This window comes from Chiloscyllium plagiosum, chromosome 4 (assembly GCF_004010195.1).
Source record: "Chiloscyllium plagiosum isolate BGI_BamShark_2017 chromosome 4, ASM401019v2, whole genome shotgun sequence".
Taxonomy (NCBI): domain Eukaryota; kingdom Metazoa; phylum Chordata; class Chondrichthyes; order Orectolobiformes; family Hemiscylliidae; genus Chiloscyllium; species Chiloscyllium plagiosum.
In genome coordinates, this window is record NC_057713.1 from 12195151 (window position 1) to 12210420 (window position 15270).

A 15270-nucleotide genomic window follows, 5' to 3' on the forward strand; every position below is an offset into this window, starting at 1 on the left:
TAGTGCGGTGAAGGCGGCATATGGCGTACTGGCTTTTATTGGTAGAGGAATTGAGTTCCGGAGCCCTTAGGTCATGTTGCAGTTGTATAAGACTCTGGTGCGTCCGCATCTGGAGTATTGTGTGCAGTTTTGGTCGTCATATTATAGGAAGGATGTGGAGGCACTGGAACGTGTGCAGAGGAGGTTTACCAGGATGTTGCCTGGTATGGTAGGAAGATTGTATGAGGAAAGGCTGAGGCACTTGGGGTTGTTTTCATTGGAGAAAAGAAGGTTTAGGGGTGACTTGATAGAGGTGTACAAGATGATTAGGGGTTTAGATGGGGTTGACTGTGAGAACCTTTTTCCATGTATGGAGTCAGCTATTACGAGGAGGCATAGCTTTAATTTAAGGGGTGGTAGGTATAGGGCAGATGTTAGGGGTAGGTTCTTTACTCAGCGAGTCGTGAGTTCATGGAATGCCCTGCCAGTAGCAGTGGTGGACTCTCCCTCATTATGGGCATTTAAGCGGGCATTGGATAGGCATATGGAGGATAGTGGGCTAGTGTAGGTTAGGTGGGCTTGGATCAGTGCAACATCGAGGGCCAAAGGGCCTGTACTGCGCTGTATTCTTCTTAGAAAAAAAAATGCTGAAATTTTTGATCACGCAATGCCTTGATTTTATAACTCTCTTTCCAAGGGCAGGTTTGTGAATATGCTGTGATTGACAAATGGGTGTGAGTTAGCACATGGGTAACAATTTTGGGTGAGCTTGGGTTCATCAAGAGTACCAAGTAGAAGACAGGCCAGGTAAGCATTAGAAGAATTCCATTTAGGGATACAGAGGTACAGGAATGAGTATTTCAGCCGGAGAAGGTCTGAGGCAAGGTGGAGAGGGCATCTTAGGGTTACAAGTGAACTTCGCCTAACATAGAAGCGCTACTTGTACTTATTACAGGTGGCTGTTGTCGAAGACATTTCACAAGCCAAGAATCTGGAGGTCTCAACTCCTGATCGTGACACGCACATTCAATTATAGTCATTCGCTTGTAGAAACAATTAGCAAATTTGTTGCAAAACCTGACTGCAATGGAGGAAAAATAACTTGGGAATAAACAGTCAATGAAATAGTATCTGAAAAGTAAAGTAAACTTGTGTTACTTAGTTGTGTTTTTTTTTTGCTCAGTCCAAATCACCAGGCAGATGCCAGCTATATTGTATCAGGATCTAGTGAAAGACTTATCATTTTCTCCATCCAAGAACTGAGATGTCCTCTGATTTGGGTACAGCTTGAAACTAACTCTTTCAGAACCATTAACTTAAACAGAATTTGCATCCTGACGTCAACCCACCATTAGTATTGAAAAATTGTGTGCTCCAGGACTTGCCTGGCATTTGCCTGTCAATGTGAAAAATGGCCCAGGTTTGTTCTGTCAAAGGTTTGCTTCTAAACTGGTCAATTACACTGGTTTTTGAAAGCGATGGAAATAATCGTTGGCCGTTATCGAGCAGTACTTGCTTTGCAATAACTTACTGATTCTGTTTAGGTTTCACCATAGTCATTTCAGGTTCTGACTTCATTCCAGTCTTGATTCAAATATAAATAAATAAAGCCAAGCTCCCAGAGGTTAAGGTTAACCCTTTATATCAAAACTATATTTTATTGAAATATGGTGTCAGGGAACTTTGTCAAAACTGGAATCTGGATGGGGCTGAAGCCTTCAATAGTTGGTGTCATACCTAGCTTAAAGGAAGATGGTGGTTGGTGATAGTCAGCCACATCTTTCCAAGGATGTCTTGTTAAGGAAATGTTGGGTAGACTGTTGCGGATTTAAAGTTAAAAATATCAACACCAGATTATCATTCAACAGGTTTATTTGAAAGTACAAGCTTTCAGAGCACTGTTCCTTCATCAGGTAGCTGTGGAACAGGATCATACGACACAGAATTAATAGCAAAAGATTAGTGTCATGCAAGTTAGACTAAGGAGAGAGAGTGGATGTGGTCTGTTTGGATTTCCAGAAGGCCTTTGACAAGTGCTGTACAGGATGCTGCTAAATAAGATAAGAGCCCATGGTGTTAGGGGCAAGGTACTAGCATAGATAGAGAATTGCTGGACTGGCAGAGGGCAGTGTGGGGATAAATTGTCATTTTTAGGATGCTGACTACTGACTTGAGGACATCTGCAGTCGTCAGTGTTGAGACCACAATTATTCAATTTCAATTTTGTAGATCACACAAAGATGGAGGGACATGTAGTGCTGTAGAAAGCTGGAAGGCTGCAGAAAGAGTTGGACAGGCTCGGAAAGTGGGCAAAGAAGTGACAGTTGGGACACAATGTAGGAAATTGAGATTATGCACTTTGGTAGGGAGAATAGACATATTAACTATTTTCTGAATGGGGTAAGACTTCTGAAGTCTAAAGTGGAGAGGTTTAATCAAAGTTCAGGATTCATTTAGGTTAACATTTGGGCTGCACCGTGGTTAGCACTGCTGCCTCACAGCGCCAGAGACCCGGGTTCAATTCCCGCCTCAGGCAACTGTGTGGAGTTTGCACATTCTCCCCGTGTCTGCGTGAGTTTCCTCTGGGTGCTCCGATTTCCTCCCACAGTCCAAAAATGTGCAGGTTAGGTGAATTGGCCATGTTAAATTGCCTGTAGTGTTAGGTGAAAGGGTAAATGGAGGAGGATGGGTCTGGGTGGGTTGCTCTTCGGAGGGTAGGTGTGAACTTGTTGGGCCAAAGGGCCTGTTTCCACACTAAGTAATCTAATCAAACATCCAGGTTTGTTTGGCAGTTAGGAAAGTAAATTCTAGATTGGAGTGGTGCTGGGAAAGCATAACAGTTCAGGCAGCATCTGAGGAGCAGGAAAAATGTCAATTTTCCTGCTCCTCGGATGCTGCCTGAACTGTTGTGCTTTTCCAGCCCCACTCTAAGCTAGAATCTGATTTCCAGCATCTGCAGTCCTTGTTTTTATCTAGTTAGGAAAGCAAATGCAATGTTAACATTCATTTCAAGAGGTCTATAACAACAATGATGTACTGCTAAGGCTGCATAAAGCTTTGGCCCAGTAACTAAGGAAGGATGTACTGGCCTTAGAAGTGGTCTAGAGGACAATGCTCTTTGGGGGTGAAGTGCTTATCCAATGAGGAGTGGTTGAGGACTCTGGGTCTGTACCTGATGAAGTTGAGAAGGATAGAAAGGGTAATCTCATTAAAACTTAGAGAATACAAACAGGCCTGGATAGAATGGATGTGGACAAAATGTTTTTGAGGAATTCATCAGCAGTACCCTTGGCCCAACCGTCTTCAATGCTCTTCCCTCCATGAAGTGAGAAGTGGGGATTTTTGTTGACAGTAAAATATTCACAATTTGCCATTCTGATGCATACCTGGACAACATCCAGGTTTGGCTTTGTGCCACAAAATTTCCAGGCAGTGATCATCTTCAAGCAGGTATTTAACCATTTGTCTCTGACATCGAACAACATTACCATGTCTGAATCCCTGACCATTAATCTCTTGGGATCGCCATTAACCAGAAACTGTACTGGGTTAGCCAAACAAATATTATGCTTAAAAAGTGCAAGTCAGAAGCTACGAATTCTGCTGAGTTATTCCTGTCTTCCCAATGCCTGCACACCATCTGCAAAGTGTAAATCAGTATTTTGGAACGATCTCTTGTTTAGATGTATTCCGTTCCAACAACACTCCCAGAATGTTGCCACCACTTGCTGCAAAGCAGACTGCTTGATGAGCACCCCATTCACCACCTCGTGCTCGCTATGATGTGTGGTAGTGTAAAATTCACTGCACAAAGGCTACTTGGATTTTCCTACCTAAAGATGAGGATGGCAGCTGCACAGGAACACACCTACATGTTCTTTCCAAGCCGCAAACCATTCTAACTTAGAGATTTTGTTTGTCTTTCTTTCACTGTCGCAGCATCATCATCTTCTGCAAGTGGTACATATATTCCTTCATGCCAGTAACTGCAGTGGGTGGAAGAAGGTAGCTCACCACTACCTCCAATGTAGTAAGGGATGACTCCCACATCCTATTTATAACGATAAAAGAAAGCCATGAACTGATGGCATTAATCTTGGAACACTAATATGGCCCACTTAGAGTCATAGAGATGTATAGCATGGAAACAGACCCTTCAGTTCAGTAGGAAGATCTGAATTCCAGATAACAGATTAACTTCTTACTGTTGAAGTTTTGTTCGTTAAACTTCAGTGGTATAACAAATAGTGTTGATAGGAACTGAAATTTCAAACGGGGACGTTGGTAGACTAAGTTAGTCAGAAAACTGTGGTCAGTGCAATTTAATGTTTAGCGTTCAGATCGTTTTAACCCAAGCAAGATCATGACACTTTGCTAATCATTTAGCAAATATTACTGATTATCTCAGATTTAGTCTTCCAAATGTGGATTGTTAACGGCCGTTGGTCTGGTACAATAAACAATTTAACAAGGCCAATGGACTTAATCTTTACCTTGTAAGATGGAAATTGTTTATCACTTGAAAAAATACCAATATAATTCTGAAGGTGATATTGCAGTTTGTTTTCAATGTGGTACATCAGGCTGAATATACTGGTTCTGGAAGGAAATGTAGTAACATTCAAGCAGCACCCTAAGCTTGACAGCCTTCTCAAAAATAGCCTGCTTGATCCACAACCATTCACTTCATCCATCACTGACTCTCAGCAGTGTATCATCAAGGACAAGGGCAGTAGCTATGTGGGAGCATCTACTGATCTGCTCACCATCTTGACTTGGAAACATATTACCTTTCCTTCAATGTTGCTTGGTCAAAATCCTGAAACTCCCTCCCTTGTGGAATTGAGGGTGTACCTAGAGCACATGAAATGCATCTATTCAAGAAGACAGCTTGTCACCATCATCTGAAGGGAAAAACAAACAAAACAAAAATTACTGGCTCATCCAGCAGTGCCCACATCCCATGAAAGAATGTATTTTTTTAAACTGCAGATTAGTTCAACCCTTTATTGATGTGAACTACCTATTCAGAGTTGGCTAATGTATTTCCTTGATTTTAGAGTATTAATAATTCATCAGACTGAGACGTTTCAGGTAGATAAATTATTTCCTACGGTAGGGGAATCTGAAACCAGGCAGAATGGCTGAAAATTGGATCCAGGCTTTCTGGGCCTGTAACCGCTTCACACAATGGGTAGTGAAATCTCTCAACAGTAGACTGCTGGCTCCTGAAACCTAGGCACAATCTATCTTGTTCTATTGTGTATTGTATTTGTACACTAATATAGTCTTCTGAGCAATCTTTACAAAAAAACTGTTCTGCCAATACTTTGCAATTTAATTTGTTGTGGTGTAAATGTATTTTTTTTTTCCACAGAATGACAAAACCATTGAGCTAAGCACAACAATAATTCGATCCAGTCCCACACCAACACCAGATCAAACTATTGTTAATTCAAGTGATTTGACATTTTCAAGCTCACTGGAAGGACCTAAAAGTTGTGAGCAAGATTTGCAAGAAAGAAAGTTGGATTACGATAAACAGCCAAGCGATCAGACCAAAAGTCCTGAGAGTCAAGATGGAAAAGCACGTGGTTCGCAAACAACTGATAACCTAACTTCTCCACAATCTGAGAAGGCAAAGATTCAACCAAGTAAGCAGCAGTTGGATGTTTTCCTTTCAGCATCAAACAAGCCAATGGCATCTGAAAATCCATCTACACTACAAAAAGCTGATCATGTTTGTCTATCTTGGCAGGACAAGATTAACAGAATACATTGTGCAGACTCATTGAATGCTCCCTCTGTGACTAGTAGTGGATTAAGCGTTCTCCCACCATTAACTACTGATTATAGATATTCACCTATTTCGAGCTTTAAACCTCCAGCAACATCTTCAGAGGTGCCCATGGCAGGTTCAGCATTACTTACTGGGCATTCATTGGCCCAGCAGTATCTGGGAGCACTGACTTCCACTGCCAATTGTTTAAATGTGCCTTTGACTTCATGCTACTTGGGCAACACTTTGTCGTCTAATATGCATAGTCTTGCAGCTGGTTTACCTGGTGCTCGTGTACTCATGGAGAACATTCGTGCATTTGGAACTCCACTTGATCCCAAATTAGGGACAAGAATGCTTAACTCGGCGCAGTTTTACAGTGCACATACTGTACCCTTGGATTCTAATTTCATAACGCAGCCTGTTAGTTACCAACCTTCTAGAATAGGCATGTTTGATCAGTGGTCAGGTGGACTTCATCTGAAAGATATTGGTAAGTAATTTGTTCCAATGCTGTTGAGATGAAACTGCTAAACCTTCATATGTGTTGTCTTGAAAAAGAAAAGCATAATAACATTTAGAATTCAGATCTTCACACGCTGTAGAAAAGTAGCTACATTCACACTTCCATTTGCCATTGGTTTATATTCTCAGGAACCACATGCTTACTATCAACAGGAAAATGTTATGTTACCTCATTATGTTAAGTGCAATACATTACATGCAGATTTTGTATGGTACAAAATCTACAACATTTGTGGTCCATTTTCTTTAACTATAGATTTTGCTCATCTATTACCTGTTGCCAAACTGGAGTCTGTGTCCCTAGCTCTACATGAAATGATATAGTATTAAGATTCCAAACTGAGACAATATAGAAGTTTTCATTCTTCAATTTTCGTGAAGGTCAAGGTATTTGCATAGGTTGGTAAATTTTGAGAACGAAATATTTGGCTGTATTTTTCTAGTATATCATGTGGCAAGCAAATTTAAACAGAAGAAATAATTAGATAATAGACAATAGGTGCAGGAGTAGGCCATTCTGCCCTTCGAGCCTGCACCACCATTCAATATGATCATGGCTGATCATCCTTAATCAGTATCCTGTTCCTGCCTTATCTCCATAACCTTTGATTCCACTATCCTTGAGAGCTCCATCCAACTCTTAAATGAATCTAGAGACTGGGCCTCCACTGCCCTCTGGGGCAGAGCATTCCATACAGCCACCACTCTCTCTGGGTGAAGAAGTTTCTCCTCATCTCTATCCTAAATGGTCTACACCGTATTTTTAAGCTGTGTCCTCTGGTTCGGCACTCACCCATCAGCGGAAACATGTTTCCTGCTGCCAGAGTGTCCAAACCTTTTAATCTTATATGTCTCAATCAGATCCCCTCTCAGTCTTCTAAACTCAAGGGTATACAAGCCCAGTCGCTCCAGTCTTTCAGTGTAAGGTAGTCCCACCATTCCAGGAATTGACCTCGTGAACCTACGCTGCACTCCCTCAATAGCCAGAATGTCTTTCCTCAAATTTGGAGACCAGAACTGCACACAGTACTCCAGGTGTGGTCTCACCAGGGCCCTGTACAGCTGCAGAGGAACCTCTTTGCTTCTCTCCTCAATCCCTCTTGTTATGAAGGCCAGCATGCTATTAACCTTCTTCACTACGTGTTGTACCTGCATGCTTACCTTCATTGACTGGTGCACAAGAACACCCAGATCTCTCTGTACTGCCCCTTTACCTAAATTGATTCCATTTAGGTAGTAATCTGCCTTCCTGTTCTTGCCACCAAAGTGAATAACCATACATTTATCCATATTAAACTGCATCTGCCATGCATCTGACCACTCGCCTAACTTGTCCAGGTCACCCTGTAATCTCCTAATATCCTCATCACATTTCACCTTGCCCCCCAGCTTAGTATCATTAATTGAGCTTTAACATTAGCTTTCAACGTTCAAACTTTAATTGCATTTGCTAGGCATTTCCCATGCTGGTCTTCGGTGTAATTCAAATATAGAACATAGAACGTTACAGTGCAGTACAGGCCCTTCGGCCCTCAATATTGCGCTGGTTTCACAGATCAATCTAAAGCCTGTTTAACCTACACTATTCCATTTTCATCCATATGTTTTTCCAATGACCATTTAAATGCCTGTAATGGTGATGAGTCCACTACTTTTGCAGGCAGGGCATTCTACACCCCTACTATTCTGAGTAAAAAATGTACCTCTGCATCTGTCCTATATCTATCACCCCTCATTTTACAGCAATGCCCCCTTGTGCTAGCCATCACCATCTGATGAAAAAGGTTCTAACTATCCACCCTATCTAATCCTCTGAGCATCTTGAATGCTTCTCAGTTACCTCTTAACCTTCTTTCTAACAAAAACGGCCTCAAGTCCCTCAGCCTTTCCTCATAAGACCTTCCCTCCAACCCAGGCAACATCCTGGTAAATGTCCTCTACACCCTTTCCAGTGCCTCCACAACTGTACTATAATGCAATGACCAGAACTGGACGCAATACTCCAAATGCGGCCACACCAGAATTTTGTACAGTTGCAGCATGACCTCTTGGCTCCGAAACTCAATCCCTCCAATAATAAAAGCTAATACACCATATGCTGCCTTAACACCGTGTGGGCGGCACGGTGGCACAGTGGTTAGCACTGCTGCCTCTCAGCGCCAGAGACCCGGGCTCAATTCCCGCCTCAGGCGACTGACTGTGGGGAGTTTGCACGTTCTCCCCGTGTCTGCATGGGTTTCCTCCGGGTGCTTCGGTTTCCTCCCACAGTCCAAAGATGTGCAGGTCAGGTGAATTGGCCAAGCTAAATTGCCCGTAGTGTTAGGTAAGGAGTAAATGTAGGGGTATGGGTGGGTTGCGCTTCGGCGGGGCGGTGTGGACTTGTTGGGCCGAAAGGGCCTGTTTCCACACTGTAAGTAATCTATTCTAATTTAAAAAAAAACCCTGTCAACCTGGGTGGCAACTTTCATGATACCATGTTACCTCAATGAAAAATTATTTTAAGTGGCAAATATTGACTGTGGCAGTCACCTGCCTTACAAATCAGTGGTTTTCTGCCTTGATGGTCAACTCTGTATTCAGTGAATGTAGAACAGAACCGCACAGTAACAGGCCTATTAGCCTACCAAGTCTGTGCCAACCAAAATGGCATTCTAAACTAATCCCATCTCTCTGCCCATAATCCATAGCCCTCTATTAACTGGTTGATCATGTCTGTCTAAATGTCTCTCAAACTTGACGAACATAGCTGCTTCTACCACTTCCCCAGCACCGTGTTCCAGGCACCAATCATCTTCTGCAAAAGTAAAACTAAATCTTTGCTCAGATTTCTTGTACGTCTTTCTCCTCTCACCTATGTCCTGTAGCATTTGACATTTCCACCCTGGAAATAATATTCCTTACCATGTCCACCCTATCAACACATCTGATAATTTTATATACTTCTGTCAGGTTGCCCCACAGCTTTTAGTGAAAAGTAATCCAGGTTTGTCCATTCTCTCTCTTTTTTTAAAAGAGGTAATACACACCAATCTCGGCAACATTTTTGTAAATCTCTCTACAAAACCTCCACAACCTTCCTATACTGGGGCAACCAGAACTGCACACAATACTGCAAATGTGGCCAAACTGAAGTCTTATACAACTAGCAACATGACTTGTCAACTTTTATATTCAGTGACTTAACCAAATGAAGGCACATAGCTTCTTTACCACTAGATTCACTTGTGTTGCCACTAACAGGGAGCTGTTGAGTTAGAACATAGAACATAGAAAAGTACAGCACAAAACAGCATGATGTTGTGCTGAAGATTATTCCCAATTTAAAATAACCTAACCTACGCACCCCTCAATTCACTGCTGTCCATGCCTATGTCCAGTAGTCGCTTGAAAGACCCTACTGAATCTGCTTCCACCACCACTGCTGGCAATGATTTCCATGCATTCTTAACTCTCTGCATAAAGAACCTACCTCTGACCTCCTCTATACTTTCCATTAGTATCTTAAAACTATGACCCCTCGTGCCAGTCAATCCTGCCCTGCGAAAAGGTCTCTGGCTATTGACTCTATCCAAGGCACTCATTACCTTGAATACCACCTGTCAGGTCACCTCTCTTCCTCCTTCTCTCCAGCGAGAAAAGTCTGAGCTTAGTCAACCTCTCTTTGAAAGACTAGCCTTCCAGTCCAGGCACCATCCTGGTAAACTTTCTTTGCACCCTCTCCAAAGCCTCCCTATCTAACTTATAATAGGGCAACCAGAACTGGACACAATATTCCAAGTGTGGTCTCACCAGGGTCTTGTAGAGCTGCAGTAAAACCTCGTGGCTCTTAAACTCCATCCCCCTGTTAATGAAAGCCAAAACACCATATGCTTTATTAACAATCCTATCCACTTGGGTGGCAACTTTGAGGGATCTATGTACTTGAACACCAAGATCCATCTGTTCCTCCACACTGCCAAGAATACTGTCTTTAATCCTATATTCAGCAATCAAGTTCGATCTTCCAAAATGCATCACTTCGTATTTGGGGACTTATACCCCAAATCTCTCTATATCAATGCTCCTAAAGGGTCCTGCCATTTATTGTATACGTTGCTCTTGCGTTTGCCCTCCCAAAATGCATCACCTAATGTCTGGATTAAACTCTGTCTGCCAACTTTCCAACTGGTCTATGTCCTGCTCTATCCTTTTGACCTTCCTCCTTATTCACAAATCTAATTTTAGTAAGTTTGCAGATGACAAATCAAGCCACTGAAATTGTCAATGAAATATGTATTAAACACATGGTCCCAGCACTGATCCTTACGGAACACCACTGGTCAGATTTCCAGTTAGAAAAGCATCTCTCCACTCTTCTGGTAACCAAGCCAATTTTGTATCTAATTTGCGAACTTAACAACTTACCACAGACCCAATGTGCCTTTAATCTTCTGGAGCCGCCTAACCTTGTCAAATACCTTAGTCCATGGAGATAGCACCTACTGAAATATCCTGATCAATCACCTTTATCATGTCTTCAAAAAACTCAATCCACTTTGAGCCAAGACCATCTCCACCTAAGTCCATGCTGACTATTCCTAATAAGTCTATTCTTTTCCAAATGTAATTAAATTCTGTCTGTAAGAACCAAATCCAATAATTTCCCTGATGTAAGGCTCACTGGCCTGTAATTTTCTGGAGTTTCTTTGTCTCCCTTGAAAGAAAGCATTGGCTTTTCTCTAGCCTTCTGGGACACTGCCTGTGTCCAAAGAGAATACAAGGATCTTCATCAAGGTCCACAATCTCCTCACCTGCCTCCCTTTTGCCTGAGAGACATTCCATCAGGCCCAGAGAATCTTAATATTTTTCAAGACGTCCAACAACATGTCCCGAATATCAACATTACCCTTGTGTTACACATCCATGTATTTCTGCTCAATGAATGCTCATTCAGGACCTCACCATCTTTATCTGGCTCTGCTTACAATTTCCTCCTTTTGTCCTTGAATGGACCTACTCTTTGTTTAGCTACCCTCCTGTTCCATATAATAAACATAAGCTTTGGGATTCTCCTTTCAATTTTCATTAAGAATATTTCATGGCCCTTTTTAGCCATCCAAATCACTTTGTTTTTAAGTTCTTTCCTGCTTCCTTTGTATTTCTCAAGGGCCTTGTCTGATTTCTGGTTTCAAACATATGTTGCTTTTACTTTTTATTTGACTAAAACTTTTTCAATATCTCATGCTATCTAGGGTTCTCAATTCTTGCCATTCTTCCCTTTCATGTTCACAGGAGCATGCTGGCCCTGAACTCCAATCAGCTGGCCTTTTTTTAAAAAAAAAGTTCCACATGTCAGCTGTAGACTTTTTTTTTTCTCAAACAGCTGCCCAGTCTAATTTCTTTGACTTGCCTGATCCAAAGGAATGCCAAGCACCACTATTTGTTTAGTTGACCTAGTCTGGAGATTAGGAGAAAGTGAGGACTGCAGATACTGGAGATGAGTTGAAAAGTTTGGTGCTGGAAAAAACACAGCAGGCCAGGCAATTTTTGCTGTGTTTTTCCAGAATGCTGCCTGGCCTACTGTGTTTTTCCAGCACCACACTTTTCAACTCTTAGTCTGGAGATTGCTGAAAAAGTGATGGTTGAGTTCAGATTTTGTTTTTGGCAGGATTTGCACGCTCAATCTTACACTGGCCACCTCCAGAATTATTCACAAGGTGATGTGGCTGTTGACCCATAGCTGGGAGTTTCATTTGTGAGTTTAGAAGTTCCATAGCTTGCCCACAAACTTATGGGTTTTCCAGCTGCATATTTGGACAAAATGCTGAGAAATAAGAACTCGATTCATGATATGTTGGCTCAACAACATAATCAATGATTTGACTGGATTGGATCAAGGCATCACTTTTTAGTAAGTTAGAGCAAGGAGGAGAAATAATAGTTTGATATGATGTATTCAAAGGTCCCACTATATTGTTTCCTCTTGAAGGGTAGCTATATGAAATCAGCCAGATTATTTCTCTTCTGTTTTACAGGTTATTTCAGTACTTTTATGAAGTATGTATTTATTTTTGTACAGTTTGTGCTTTTTATTTCTTAACACAGTGTTGTTCTTTGATTTTTATTTTTAAAAAAATCTTTTGTTAGGTCAAGTGCTGATCCCAGAGGAATTGAAGTTTCCAAACTCCTGTTGTGTTGGAATAGCATCACAAACATCTCTCAGTATGTTTAATCCAACTGAACGATGGATGCAAGTCTCTATTGGAATTGTTAGTGTTTTGGTGAATGGAGAGAAGGTTTGTATTATTTAAACATTGCATTCAAAGCTGGAGTCAAACCCTGAGGCTTTGAGAAGAGACCTTGGCTATTCACCCTATCCATGCCCCTCATGATTTTTTAACTTCTATAAGATCACCCCTCAGTCGCCAACCCTCCAGCTTATTCCACCTCTTCCTTTTAGCTCAAACTGTCCAACCCTGCCGACGTTCTTGTGTCTTTTCTGATACCTTTCAAGTTTCACAACATCCTTCCAATAGAAGGGAGACCATAACTGAACACTGTATTCTAAAAGTGACCTCAACCATGTCCTGTACAGCCGCAACATGACCTTCCAACTCCTATACTTCATCCTCTGTCCAATAAAGGAAAGCATATGAAACGCCGCCTTCACTATCCTATCTCCCTGAGACTCCACTTTCAAGGAACTATGAACCTGCACTCCAAGGTCTCTTTTGTTCAGCTTACCATTAAGTGTATATGTCCTGCCCTAATTTGCCTTTTCAAAATATAGCGCCTCACATTTATCTAAATTAAACTCCATCTGCCACTCCTCAGCCCATTGGCCCATCTGATCAAGATCCTATTGTACTGAAGTAACCTTTTTTGTTGTCCACTACACCTCCAATTTTAGTGTCATCTGCAAACTTACTAACTATACCTCTAATGCTCACATCCAAATTATGACGAAAAGTAGTGGATCCAGCACTGATCCTTGTGGCACACCACTAGTCACAGGCTTCCAGTCTGAAAAGCAACCCTCCACCACCACCCTCTGTCTTCTACCTTTTGAGCCAGTTCTGAACCCAAATAACTAGTTCTCCATGTATTCCATGAGATCTAACCTTGCTAACCATTCTACCATAAGGAACACCATTGAATGTCTTACTGAAGTCCACATAGGTCACATCCACTGCTCTGCCCTCATCAATCCTCTTTGTTGCTTCTTCAAAAAACTCAAATTAGAGATTTGATTTTCCCATGCACAAAGCCATGCTGACTATCTCTAATCAGTCCTTGTCTTTCTAAATACATGTAAATCCTGTTCAAGATTCCCTCCAACTTGCCCACCACTGATATCAAGTTCACTGGTCTATAGTTCCCTGGCTTTTCATTACTATCTTTTCTTAAATAGTGGCACCACATCAGCCAACTTCTAGTCTTCAGGCACCTCACCTATGACTATCTATGATCGAAATATCTCAGCAAAGGGCCCAGCAATCGCATCCCTAGCTTCCCACGGAGTTCAAGGGTACACCTTATTAGGCCCTGGGGATTTATCCATCTTTTTATGCCTTTTAAGACATGGACCTTTTTTCCAAGATGTCACCATGTATTTCCCCACATTCTGTACTTTCATATCTTTCTCCACAGTAAACATTGATACAATATACTTGTTTAATATCTTCCCCCATCTCCTGTGGTTCCACAAACAGCAAGGCAGCCTGATCTTTGACAGGCCCTATTCTCTCCCAAGTTACCCATTTGTCCTCAACATATATTTATAAAAACCTGTTGGATTCTCCTTAGCTCTATTTGCTAAAGCTATTTCATGTCCCTTTTTTTTTGCCCTCCTGATTTCCTTCTCTAGTATACTCCTACTGCCTTTATACTCTTGTAAGGATTCACGTGATCTCTGTACCTTCAATTTGCTTTCTCCTTTTTCTTAACCAAATCTCAATTTCTCTAGTCATCCAGCAATCCCTACACCTATCAGCCTTTCCTTTCACTCTAACAGGAACATAATGTCTGTGTACTCTCATTTTTGAAGGCATCCCATTTTCCGTCTGCCCCAATCTGTCCCCAATCAACTTTTTAAAATTCTTGCCAAATACCGTCAAAATTGGCCTTCCTCCAATTTAGACCTTCAACTTTTAGATCCTGTCTGTCCTTTTCCATCCATATTATAAAACTAACAGAATTATGGTCACTGGCCCCAAAGTGCTCCCCGACTGACACCTCCGTCACCTTCCCTGCCTTATTTCCCAAGCGTAGGTCAAGTTTTGCACCTTCTCAAGTAGGTACATTCACATATTGAATCAGAAAATTTTCTTTTCACACACTTAACAAATTCCTCTCCATCTAAACCCTTAACATTGGTAGTTCCAGTCCATGTTTGGAAAGTTAAAATCCATACCATAACCACCCTATTATTCTGACAGATCACTGCGATCTCCTTACAAGTTTGTTTCTCAATTTCCCTCTGACTATTAGGGGGTCTTTAATACAATCCCAATAAGGTGATCATCCCTTTCTTATTTCTCAGTTGCACCCAAATAATATCATTTATTGTATCCGTTGCTCCCGATGCGGTCACCTCTACATTGGGGAGACTGGGAGCCTCCTAGCAGAGCGCTTTAGGGAACATCTCCGGGACACCCGCACCAATCAACCACACCGCCCCGTGGCCCAACATTTCAACTCCCCCTCCCACTCTGCCGAGGACATGGAAGTCCTGGGCCTCCTTCGCCACCGCTCCCTCACCACCAGATGCCTGGAGGAAGAACGCTTCATCTTCCGCCTCGGAACATTTCAACCCCAGGGCATCAATGTGGACTTCAACAGTTTCCTCTTTTCCCCTTACCCCACCTCACCCTAGTTCCAAACTTCCCGCTCAGCACTGTCCTCATGACTTGTCCGGACTTGTCCTACCTGCCTATCTCCTTTTCCACCTATCCACTCCACCCTCTCCTCCCTGACCTATCACCTTCATCCCCTCCTCCGCTCACCCA

At 42.1% G+C, this 15270-nt stretch overlaps 1 protein-coding gene across 6 annotated transcripts in view; it reads left to right on the forward strand.

The window, feature by feature from the left end:
* cep192 (centrosomal protein 192) overlaps positions 1–15270 on the forward strand; it is a 192995-nt gene that overhangs the window by 82509 nt on the left and 95216 nt on the right. For 5 of the 6 annotated variants that reach the window (XM_043687705.1, XM_043687704.1, XM_043687702.1 and 2 more), the window contains exons 21-22: positions 5357–6251; positions 12410–12558. In XM_043687705.1, the coding sequence (XP_043543640.1) occupies positions 5357–6251; positions 12410–12558 (1044 nt within the window). The remainder of the gene's footprint in view (positions 1–5356; positions 6252–12409; positions 12559–15270) is intronic. The other variant, XM_043687707.1, reaches the window with a different exon arrangement.